The sequence below is a fragment of the Centrocercus urophasianus genome, unplaced genomic scaffold (assembly GCF_019232065.1).
Source record: "Centrocercus urophasianus isolate 14NV4802_14NV808 unplaced genomic scaffold, USGS_Curo_1.0 seq_11, whole genome shotgun sequence".
In the NCBI taxonomy this organism is placed as follows: Eukaryota; Metazoa; Chordata; class Aves; order Galliformes; family Phasianidae; genus Centrocercus; species Centrocercus urophasianus.
In genome coordinates, this window is record NW_024884253.1 from 48929587 (window position 1) to 48941675 (window position 12089).

The 12089-nt window shown below is 43.3% G+C and overlaps 1 protein-coding gene across 3 annotated transcripts in view; it reads left to right on the top strand.

Annotated features, from left to right (window-relative positions):
* The window catches only part of RALBP1 (ralA binding protein 1), a 31447-nt gene extending 19865 nt beyond the window's left edge, over positions 1 to 11582 (top strand). For 2 of the 3 annotated variants that reach the window (XM_042833768.1, XM_042833777.1), the window contains exons 3-10: positions 2004 to 2462; positions 4576 to 4925; positions 6516 to 6677; positions 6894 to 7025; positions 8231 to 8338; positions 9109 to 9230; positions 9612 to 9735; positions 9947 to 11582. In XM_042833768.1, the coding sequence (XP_042689702.1) occupies positions 2004 to 2462; positions 4576 to 4925; positions 6516 to 6677; positions 6894 to 7025; positions 8231 to 8338; positions 9109 to 9230; positions 9612 to 9735; positions 9947 to 10210 (1721 nt within the window). In that variant the 3' untranslated portion in view covers positions 10211 to 11582. Of the gene's footprint in view, positions 1 to 1645; positions 1741 to 2003; positions 2463 to 4575; positions 4926 to 6515; positions 6678 to 6893; positions 7026 to 8230; positions 8339 to 9108; positions 9231 to 9611; positions 9736 to 9946 lie in introns of those variants that run through there. The other variant, XM_042833785.1, reaches the window with a different exon arrangement.
* Positions 11583 to 12089: the final 507 nt, after the last annotated feature.

A 12089-nucleotide genomic window follows, 5' to 3' on the forward strand; every position in this document is an offset into this window, starting at 1 on the left:
AGGACTTGAAGAGCATTAAGAATTTGTTTTGCAGCATTGAGTGTTGCAATGTGGTGCTTTGCTTATTGCTGGAATCAGCCTCCAAGTGCAGGCTCCTTGTGCTGACTGGCATTGTATGTGCTGACACTGGGCATGGTGCGTGTGTTGGGAAGAACCCCACTTTGTTAGATGGGGCACTGTTACAGCTACCCAGGTGGAGGTGTTGAGGACGGATCGTTCCAGGCTCCCTTTGGTGAAGATTTAGATTTCTGCTCCGGGGTGACATCTGGGAACCCCATCTTAAATCTGTGCCAGCCCCATCTCGTTCTGACAGGAAGTGATGGTTTGAGGTGTACTGCTTTGTCCTGCACCTGATACATCAGTGCTGTCCTTATCCCAGAACTGAATCCTTAGCTTATGCATTGCAGATTTCCCTACCCATTTTCATTTCTAGTTTACAAGAAGAGTAAGCAGTGATATAGCGATATGGGGAGGTCAAGACCTGGTTGCTGTTTGTTCTATTTGTTCTCCAGTAGGTCTTTCTCCATTCTTCCATGGAACATGTGTTTGGTTGTCCTAGGAAAGAGTCCAGGATGGGAAAGCTGGTCAAGTGATTGTAGTTATTTGATTGTAGTCCCACGTTTTAATACATTTCATGTTTTTAACTATTAAATGCTACTTACAAAGCATATAAGAAGGCTTCAAAATATAGAGAGCTCTTTGGATGTGCTGAAATTCTGCTGGTAAACTAGCTGCAGCTTTTGGAGCAGGTGAATAAAGGTTGTTTTGCACAAAGTGTCTCGCCTGCAGACATACAACCTCTCATCTTTCCATTAGGCTTTCTCACATCACTTAAGGAAGGGTGTAATTTTCCACCAACTAGGTCTGTTCAGTTAGAAACAGCACTTGGCTGTCACTGTGCTTCATTCAGGCAGAGGCACTGTCTACAGGTGATGGAAGAGTGTCAAGACATCTGTATAACACTGAGGCAAAGAGCTTATTTTCCACTGCATTGGGGGACGTAGGCCGTGCAGGTGACATGCAGGTGAAATGCCTTCTTTGTCGAACAAATTTCAGACTTGCTTTCTTTGGGGCACACTGCGTGTAAAATCGCAATGAATTGACTTGGAAGTTGCATTGGTTTCTATGTTGTTGGTTTTGGTTGGGGGTTTTTTGTTTAGTTAATGGAGTTTTTTGTTGTTTGGCTGTTCTTTTGTAATCCACCTCGTTGTTGTTGCCTGAAGGATAGGCAGGGCCAGCTGCGGAGGCGTAGTTAATGAAAATGCTGGTGCAGATGCTTTAAAGGACACTTGGTGTTTTGGTGCTGAAACGGCGTGCTGTGCCACGGACTCATTTGGAGATCTCACGTACAGTTTTTAAGACAAAAATACAACTTCGCTGACAGGTACAGTGGTAGTGTTACTGGAGTTGTTTTGTTCTTCCAATGGAAAAGTAAGTTTGCTTGGACTTTTTTTTTTTTTTTTTTGGCATTTTGTTTGAGACTGTAACTTGACTAATTTCATTCTTGTCTTAAAATTCATAACATTTTGGAATGGGGTCGGAGAGTTCAGTGACTGAAGTTGTGTTTGTTCTTCATTAGAAGGGTTTTTAGGCTTATATGTATGTAGTAGATGATCCTTAATGACTCTTATACTGTTGATTGCAGGAACATAGAGAAGTTGCGAGACGGTTCTTTTTCTTTTGCATTTCCTTGACTATTAAATGGGAAACTAGCACATAAGATGGACATTGCAATTATGAGTAAGTATGTAAAGCATGAATTGTTTAGATCATGCAGGAGCAGTGTGGCTTATCTTTGATGTGACTTGCAATCTCAATTTAGCCTTTGTCCACTTCATTGTGTAACAACTACGAGAAGCCTTTGGAAGAGTGAGGCAGACACTATGTTTTTACCTGTAACTTCTCTCTCCTCCTTAGATATTACTTTTTCTCTCCTAGCTGAATATCCACAAAGCAAACCAACTTACAGTTGTCCTCTTGCCTTTCCCTCCTTTGCCTCCTAGCGGAAGGTTATGCTGCCTTCCAAGAGGACAGTTCTGGCGATGAAGCTGAAAGTCCTTCCAAGTTGAAGCGGTCCAAGGGAATACACGTCTTCAAGAAACCCAGCTTTTCCAAAAAAAAGGAAAAGGATTTTAAAATAAAAGAGAAACCCAAAGATGAAAAACACAAGGAAGACAAGCATAAGGAAGACAAACACAAAGAGAAGAAGTCGAAAGACTTAACTGCAGCAGATGTTGTAAAACAGTGGAAAGAGAAGAAGAAAAAGAAAAAGCCAATTCAAGAGCCAGAGATACCTCAAGTGGATGTTCCAAGTCACAGACCTGTGTTTGGCATTCCGTTGTCTGACGCAGTAGACAGGACCATGATGTATGATGGCATCCGCCTGCCTGCAGTTTTCCGTGAATGTATAGATTACGTAGAGAAGTATGGCATGAAGTGTGAAGGCATCTACAGAGTTTCAGGTATTCTGAGCGTGCTGATGTACGGGTTCTTTAGTTTGCATTTGTCTTCTTGTTTTATCACTTTAAACACCTAGAGATTTAAAGCTGCTTTGATTTTAATTATTGAAAAGATAATCAGGTGGCTAAAGCTAAGCAAACTCTAAAATGCCAGAAATGTTGCTCATGTCATGGTACTGCTTAAAGGCAGTAAAAATATCTTTAAATTGACCTGTTGTGATAGGATGATGGTAAGTATGAATAAAATGCGCTGCATTGGCAGGCTTGTATTTTTTTTATTTTTATTACTTCTGCATGAGAAATGCTGTGCTAGTTGATGGCAAAAGCAAAGATGAGAAATAACCATTTTGTGACTTAAGCTTCTCACTGTTGCTTTTTCCTGTGTATATTTTTCTTCTTAAAAGCTTCTTTTGTTTGGGCAAAGTCACTAATAAGCAGAAAATGCAAGTTTCACATTTAAGCTTAGCCACAGCAGGGTAATTAACCACAGTAGTTGTGTAACACCTACTTACATAAAGCAGCGTGGTCTGTAGTCGTGTTAAACAAAGCAGTCCTTTTGTGAACTCTGTGCAGTGAATTCCAAGCAAGGACTTCAGCGTGCACATTTAAGGGAGCAAAAACAAAAAGTGAGAAAAGGAACCTGGGGGAAAGCACCTGGGACAAGTTCCTACCAGTGCTGCAAAGCAGTAATCAGACAATTGCTGAAGGCTTCATTAAGCTGTCCTTATGCTGATGGTCTGCATGGTACTTGGTAGGGATGCTCAGCAGTTTCTTTGTCTCATCTGTGGGATCATTCTGGCAGTACTTTTTTTTCAGGGTATGCTGCGTTTGGAAATGTTCACGGAAGGTTTGTTTTCCATACGGTGTTCTTGATGTTTATACAGGTTTACATGTTTATATGATGTTCAGGTGTTCTCCAGTGCAATAGCACCCTCTGGTGTGTGCAAGAGTACTTAAATTGAGGGCTCTGAAAGGCAGTGGCCTAGCAGTGTACAGCACTTGTGATGAGTAACATATCTGGACCTGAAATAGAGCACATTTTAGCTGGCATTTACTGTGGGCTGGGTGCACCCAGCTTTGTTCATTGTACCAGAGCCAGGCAGTGGCAGTGCAGTAAGACAGAGAAAGTCGAATGGGTATTTGAGCTTTAAGAAAGAAACTTTTCTGACTTACAAAAGATCTGAATGTCACTGAGTTGTAAAACTACTGTGCAAAAAATACTGGCAAGGCTGAATAATGACATGAACACCTCTTTATTTATACGTTGCCTTAAACCAAAATGCTATGTGAGATTCCTCTAGCTGGAGACCTAGAAACTAAATTGTGTGGGATTGGTTTCACAGAGGCTCTTCTGAGAAGAAGGCTCTTGTAGAATTTCTTGTGCAGTCTTGGAGTTGATAAGGCCATATTTGCTGTTTGGTTTAGGGCTGTTATTGAGTAACTCGAGAGAAGTTAAATGGAGGGAAACAACAAGGGGAATCAACTTTTTACAAGGGTTGACAGTGATAGGACAAGGAGGAATGGTTTTAAGCTCAAGGCAGGAAGGTTTAGATTGGATGTCAGTGGGAAGCTGTTCACAAAGAGAGTGGGGAGGTGCTGGAACAGGCTGTCCAAGAGGCTTTGGATGCCCAGTCCCTGGAGTTGTTCAAGACCAGGTTGGATGCAGCCCTGGGCAATTTGGTCTAATACCAGATCTGGAGGTTGGCGGCCCTGCCTGTGGCAGGGGGATTGGACTTGGTGATCCTTGAGGTCTCTTTTAACCCAAGCCATTCTGTGATTCTCTGAAACATGCATTACTCTCTCATTCCTCATCTATTTCATGTTCTTCGATGTAAAGGAGCTGCTGGGCCCAGCTGATTTGGAATGACAGCAGTGCTGGGTTTGGGCCTCATAGCAGTGCTCAGTGCTTTTAGATACAGTGTTAACCAAGTTAATCCTGAGTTGCAGTTTTAACTTTGTCACATATGAATAGACTTTGAAAGGTATTTTCAATTAGTTTAATTTGCAAGGAAAAGAGAAATAAGTGCTTCTCAAAAAAAAATTTAAAAAAAAAAAAAAGACATAACTATTATGCACACAGAGTTGAAGAATTGTCTTCTTTATTTAAATGTTTCAGGAATAAAGTCAAAAGTTGATGAGCTGAAAGCAGCCTATGACCGAGAAGAATCTCCCAACCTGGAAGAATACGAGCCCAACACAGTAGCCAGCTTGCTGAAACAGTACCTACGAGAACTGCCTGAAAACCTGCTTACCAAAGAGCTAATGCCCCGCTTTGAAGATGCTTGTGGAAAGAGCACAGAAGCTGAGAAAGTCCAGGAGTGCCAGAGGCTGCTGAAGGAGCTGCCCGAGTGTAACCATCTCCTCATTTCTTGGCTCATTGTGCACATGGACCACGTTATCGCAAAGGAACTGGAAACAAAAATGAACATCCAGAATATTTCTATAGTGCTCAGCCCTACTGTCCAGGTACGTGCCCCACACAAGTGCTAGAGCAGAGCGTCAGCACAGGAAAGGCTTCTTTATAGGAGTTCTCTTGCAGGTGTGAGTCAGGCACCATCTGACACAGTTAAGCTGAATTAAAGCTCTTCTTTATACTTTGGGAACATAAAATGCACAGAAGGTGAGGGGGGAAGGCTTTCTGAAGGTGAGTTTGCATAGCGTGGGCCTGGTATCAGCTATTATGAAAACAATGCAAAGACTGCTGACAGGGCTTTTTGATTTTATTTTATTCAACATTGAATTCATCTGGTTATTCAAGCGAATGAAGAATTTCTGGGTTTCTGACACAGTGATGGCTTAATGAAGACTATTTTGTTGCTTAATTTCACTATCAAGCCACGAAACCCTGTGCTGGAAACAGATCTTGTGATGACTTGGGTATAATGGCTGTGGTGTCTGCAGTCAGATTGCTGATGTGTTTTCTAGGAAGGTTTTGGTGGTTTCTGGACTGGTTAATTCCTTAATAAACAACTTTGTATTAAAAGCAGCTCAGAATCAGTCCTGTCCATGCCACTGGAAACAGGGCAGTGGGTGTGGGCGGTCTAGAAGAAAGTCCACCTGTCAGAAAAGCACTGCTTTATTAAGAGTCCGTGTGGAGGCCTAGTGGGACAAGGGCTGTTCTTCTCTGCTGTTTTGCTGTGCCAATTGTTTTCTATCAAAAAGCAACAATTAATGTAAAATGATGCAGGCCCAATCACGCCTCACTGTTGAGTAGATTTTAGCAAGTAAAATACAGGCAGAGACAGAATTCTAATCCTCCTTTCAGGCCGTGTTTTTAAATTTTAATGGAAGATACAGCATCAGAATAAATATTTGCTTCTGTCTCATTTTAAAGCAAGGAATGTGGTAGCAGCTCCTTTTAAACAATTTTTTAAAAAACTGTTTTAAATCTGAGAGAGAAGTTGGTGAAAATACTGAAGTTTTTGGAGGAGAGAGAAGGCAGCCATCTGTAGCACAGTATGTTTGGTGTTCCTGCTTACCTGTTGCTATCACTTCCATCTTTGTGTGAGCAAAAAGAAAGAGATGGTCAGAGAGCTGGAGCATCTCCCCTTTGAGGACAGGCTGAGAGCTGGGGCTCTCTTGCCTGGAGAAGAGAAGGTTCTGGGGGAACCTTATAGTGGCCTTCCAGAACCCGAAGGGAGCCTACAGGAAAGCTGGGGAGGGACTTTTTATAAGGGCAGGTAGTGACAGGACAAGGGGAAATGGCTTTAAACTGGCAGAGGGTAGATTTGGACTAAATATTAGGAAGAAATTCTTCACTGTGAGGGTGGTGAGACACTGGAACAGGTTGCCCAATGAGGCTGTGAGTGCCCCCTCCCTGGAAGCACTGAAGGCCAGGCTGGATGGGGAGGTCTAGAGGGAGGTGTCCCAGCTTATAGGACGGAGGTTGGAAACAGATGATCATAAAGGTCCTTTCCAATCCAAACCCATTCTATGTATTTGCAGGTGATGGAAGGCTGTTGCATTTCTGGAGAAAGATGCTGTGCTTCACGGGTGCAGATTATGTGAAGAAATCATCCTAACCAGAGTTCTCATCTTCCATGCTCTTCCTTTCAGATCAGCAACCGTGTCCTGTACGTATTTTTTACACACGTTCAAGAGTTCTTTGGGAACGTGACCCTAAAACAGGTAACAAAACCTCTTCGTTGGTCAAATATGGCGACCATGCCGGCACTACCAGAGACACAGGAAAGCATCAAGGAAGAAATCAGACGACAGGTTGGTGAATACTTCAGTTGTTTGGTTTGGTTTTGTCCTGGATTTAATAAATTCAGCAGTAAACTTTCAGAAGAGTGTAATTGTGCCACAATTGTCCTGTTGTGGGATGCCACCTGCTTTGAAAAGCAGAACTCCACGCCTTTTGTCATGAAGCCAGTGCTGTATTTTTTCCCCTGCTCTGTCTAAGGACACTAATTGCCTTGGTAATATTTCTAGGAGTTCCTACTGAACTGTTTACACCGAGACTTGCAGGCAGGGATAAAAGACTTATCCAAAGAAGAGAGACTCTGGGAGGTGCAAAGAATTTTAACAGCTCTTAAGAGGAAGCTGAGAGAAGCCAAGAGACAAGTGAGTAGCTTGCAATTTATTGCCCAAAGGTAGATCGTAGATGAAAATGAGCTGGCAGTATTTCTAACTGCAGCGATTCTTCCCCAAGTTTCATGACTATCGGTTGTTTGCTGCTCATCCCCATTTCTTGGGGTGCATCATTCAGCCTTACTGCCTGGCCCAGTAGTTCAAAGTGCCACGACTGTGAGATGGTTCTATAACCATTGATTGGGGGCTTCTAATGCTCACAGATTGTGACAGGTAGGGAACTCTGGTACTCTGGGGGTTTTAAGTTGGATTTAGAAAGCGTGGCTGCCACCAAAGCCTTTCATTATGCTTTCCTGCTCTGCTCTGTGACTTTTAGCATGCAAATTCTAAAGAGAAACATAAAGTTACATTCTAGAATTAAATTTGCAGATTTCTGGTATTACTTACAGTACTCTTGAGTTGTGAAAACGTAAGAATATAACTAGATTTTTAGGGAAAAGTGGGCCATTAATGACTTGATACAGCTGTGACAGTTGTGAAAGCATTCCCCAAGGTACACAGAGAGACACAGATAAACCAGGCATTGGGGGGTGTGGGTGTAGCATGGCTTAATAATGCTGTGGGCTCAGTGGAAAAAAGAATCATTTGAGCCTTTCCTGGAGCACAAGCTTAGTCTCTTACACTTGTGTTCAGGCTGGTATGCTGTAGGTGAAGCAGATATCCCAATTCTTACTTTTCATATGACTCAAAACAAAACATCTGAGCATTCTCACAAAAGATGAGAACGCAGGGAAATTAGATCAACCCTCCCTTTCAATCTTTTCTGTGCATGTCTCTTTTTTCCATCTTAATTCCTAAATGGCTGAGGAGTGGCACCTTCACCCTCCAGCTGTTTTTAAAACAGTGCCTGACTAAAACAGCATTTGACAGAGCTCATATCCACTCCATGCTTAACACTGTGTGTTCTGGCCCAACAAAAGGGATGACTGAAGGCTCAGGTGAATGAACTTCCAGCAGCATTTTTTAAACTGTGCTGTGACCCAGAGCACTGGGTGAGCAATGAATGCAGCCATTTTGTTTTGCAAATGCTGAAATTAAAAGCATCTTCCTGAAAACTTTTCAAAACAGGAGTTATGATTCTAAATTTGAAAAATAATATGTTGAAAAAAACCTCTCCATAACAGTGACTAGTAAGTGGGGCAGGTGGCCTTTTCAGAACTGTCCTCTTTCTTTGGCAGGAGTGTGAAACAAAGATTGCACAAGAAATTGCCAGCCTTTCCAAGGAGGATGTTTCCAAAGAAGAAATGAATGAGAATGAGGAAGTTATAAATATTCTACTTGCTCAGGTAAATGGCAAGCACACAGCAGTTTGTATGCTGTATTTTCGTGTTCTGCATCTGTCAGTTACTAAGCATGTAGTTATTCCTTCTAATATAATTGAAAACATAAGGGGCTTAAATGGGCCTCTCAGTCTCTCTGTTAAAATCCGAGGCTTTGTTTGCATGCTTTCCCTGCTTTATTTAGCACTCAGACTGCAGGAGTGTGCCTGAAGCTGAGCAGGCTGCTGTTGAGGCAGAGAGGAGATGGTGTGCAGCAACAAGTAGGCTTTGTTGTTCACGTGCTTAGAAAGCAGTGACCACAGTTAGGACTGTTAACTCTTTTCCTGCTGATCAAAGGGAAATAAGGCAGCTCTTTTGGCATTTGTGCCTGCCTTGACTTGCCTCAAGAGCTTTGATCTTCCTTCTGCTGCACTTTTCTCTCACTATAAATCTTCAAAGACCTAGGTTTGAATTTAGCTTCTGTGGGTTATCCCGGAGCTTTCCCCTGTGATTTAAGGCAGCAGGCAGCCGCACATCCAGAACTCGGTGCGTCATCCCCACAGCTGTTCAGCACAGCCATCACCTTGAGGATTCAGAGCAGACATTGGTGGCTTTGAACCTAGAGTTGGGCTGAAGTCTTTGCTGACTCAGTGCCAAGCAGGCACGCTAAGTACTTCTGAAAGCAGTTCAGGGAACAGCGTCGCCGCCTCCCAGGGCACAGCATTAGTGTAATCCTCAGTGCATGTTCCCACAGAACATAAAGCCAAGGCTGTAAGTCAACTAATTGCTTGTTGCAGGAGAATGAGATTTTAACAGAGCAAGAAGAACTGCTGGCCATGGAGCAGTTTCTGCGGAGACAAATAGCCTCAGAGAAGGAAGAAATCGATCGCCTTCGTGCAGAAATAGCTGAAATACAAAGGTAAAAGGGAGACTGCTTGCCTCAGCTCCCCAGCCAGCCATGCATTCTGGGGAAAAGTAGCAAAACTAAAGCACACTTAAAAGATCACTCTGTGCACATCAGCAAGTTTGCAAGCTGATGCCTTTTATTGAAACCTCTGCATCTTTTTACCTTTTGGGATATTTTCTGATAGTACAGCAACGAAGCTATGATCTAATGGGTGCTAGACCTTTGCACCACAAAAAACATCCCCACAGGAAATCATGGATTGGTTAAACCAAACCCTAATTTTGTTTTCAAAGCCACTTTAGATTATTCAGTGAACGTGAGCAAACTTAATGTGTTCCAGTCCTGGCAAATGTGAGCAAGTGTTGTGATCTCAGCTTGTCATTGCTCTTCCAGTCGCCAGCAGCATGGCCGGAGTGAAACAGAGGAGTATTCTTCAGAGAGTGAAAGTGAGAGTGAGGATGAGGAGGAGCTGCAGGTCATCCTGGAGGATTTGCAGAGGCAGAATGAGGAGCTGGAGGTAAGATAACTTGAACCTTAGGATTAATGGGCACTCTCCCCCATAGGGGACAGATCATTTTGTGTTGGTTTTGCCCAGGCATGAAACTTGGGTCCATTTTTCAGTTGCTGTTGCATGCAAGCCCACGTTGCTGTATTAGCAGCAAAGCGGTGCTGTGTGCAAGGTACAGCCTGGCTGAGGAGCACTGACGTGTGTTTTCCTTACCTAAAAGATAAAGAACAATCATCTGAACCAAGCAATTCACGAGGAGCGAGAGGCCATCATTGAGCTGCGCGTGCAGCTCCGGCTGTTGCAGCGAGCCAAGTCAGAGCAGCAGGCACAGGAGGAGGAGGAAGCGGAAAAGCGTGGGGCTGCTTCTCAGCAGCAAAGGGACGGGGTCCTGGAGACAAAAGCAGCCAAAGAGCAGCCAAAAGCAAGCAAGGAGCAGCAAGTGAAGCCATCTCCAAGCAAAGACAGGAAAGAAACTCCTATTTGATCAGGCTCTTTGGGTATTTGTAACGTAACATCAACCACCGTGTGCAAATAACTGACATTTGGGTCAAACTGCACAACTGGTTGCTGGCTGTGCGCATCCTGTAAAGAACTTTGTCTGCTAAGCCTGGAGACTGCTGTCTCTACTCCTTGTGGCTTCTGCTCATCACTCAGGTGAGTGCAGAGAGGCCAGAAGAGTTCTCCAGCTTCTATCAGATTATTTCAAGACTGGTTTCCTTCAGGTGATTTACAATAATTCCGTAACAGTTTTATTTTAAACCAAACCCATTCTTTTCATTCATCAGAGCAGAACTGAAGGTCTCATTTCCAGCAAATGAGCGCAAACACCGACACGTGCTCATTATTTGCCCCGCGATTCTACTCATTCACCATGATTTCTGCTTATTAACCTCGTCACTTCTTGCTTGTGCCTTTGATACCTTTCTGATGCAGATTATATACATGGGAGCTTTAAATTTATCCTTGGTTGGCTGAAAAGGTGGGAGACTGTGGGGTATCACGTTTACCTGACATGCCCTTAAACTTCTTTTTTTTTTTGTTTTAAGGTGTACTGAATAAATGTAAAACTTGACAGATGTTACTTATGTCTCTGTATGATGGAAACGTTCACCAAGAGCTGTTGGTGTGTGGCAGTGCAGCTGATGCGTCTGCTCACTCGCAAACCACCGTCACACCCACGGTGAGACAGGTCTGTGCTGCTGCCCTACAGCAAGGCAGTGCTGCGTTCCTCCCTGAAGGAGCGGCACCAGCTGGAGGCGCCGAGCCCAGCAACAGCCTTGGGCTGGCGTTGTAAGTCAGCCTGGTGGCTGCTTTATTTCCTGCCTCCACCCCTCCGAAACCTTTGGCCCTGCAGGCAGCTGAGGGCCGTTCCTGTTTCTTCGTGACGTTGCTGTCACGAGCGCCCTCTCCGTCAGCCCCTGGGGCAGGTGCAGAGAGCTGCTCTTATTTCTCAATCGGGGTATTTATTTTCAGCGCCTGTTGGACGTGGTTATAATTCTGTATCTATTGCACTGTTGTGAAGCATTGGCCATGATTTGATTTTGTACAAATAATGCTTTGATATGTTATAGAAAACTGCATAGTATTTTTTTAAAATTTGGAAAGAAGTTTATAAACACAAAAAGCGGTCAGATGACAGATGTTAAATAGAGCATTCTCCCTTGCCTTCGTTACATACATTTTATATATGCTGGCAATATTTAAACATTTTTTTTGTTGTTTCTTTCACACTAATTCCTATTGAATTGTCACGGATTTTTCTAATGTTCTTCAGAAAAATCTCTTAATCTGGTTAACTTTTATTTTGTTAGGATTGTATTTATCAAGCAAATAAATTCAACAGCCATTTGAAAGGAGTTTGGAGATTATCTGCTTCATAATGTACAATGTCTTTTTCTAATGCAGCCAATACTTATTCTCCCCACGTAGCAGCAGGACCTGCTACTGCCCAGACAGGTGTGCTGGATGCTGGGGTTTGAAGCCAAGAACATAAAAAGAAAACAACTGAATCTGTCAGAAAGATTTAACAAGGTTGTCATTTTTCAGCATGCAACTCAGCCTCACCCACATTTGGGAAGATGGCAGCTGGAGCGAGCACAGTTCACCAGCAGCAGCAAAAGCCCACAGTGCTGTTGTTCACAAGAGCCTGCAGCAGCTGGAGGCAGAAGCACTGTGAGATGTTGCCAAGCTCACTTACTTGAAGTGGTCTCTCTCAACAAAGAGATCAAAAGAAGGCACAGCAAAACAGCAAGAGGACAGAAATTGCCCAACTCTCCTTTAAGCTTTTGTTGCCATTTGATTCAAACCAAGTCTGCTGGGTTCATTCTTATAGGAAAACCTCAAATAATAAACCTCAAGTTTCT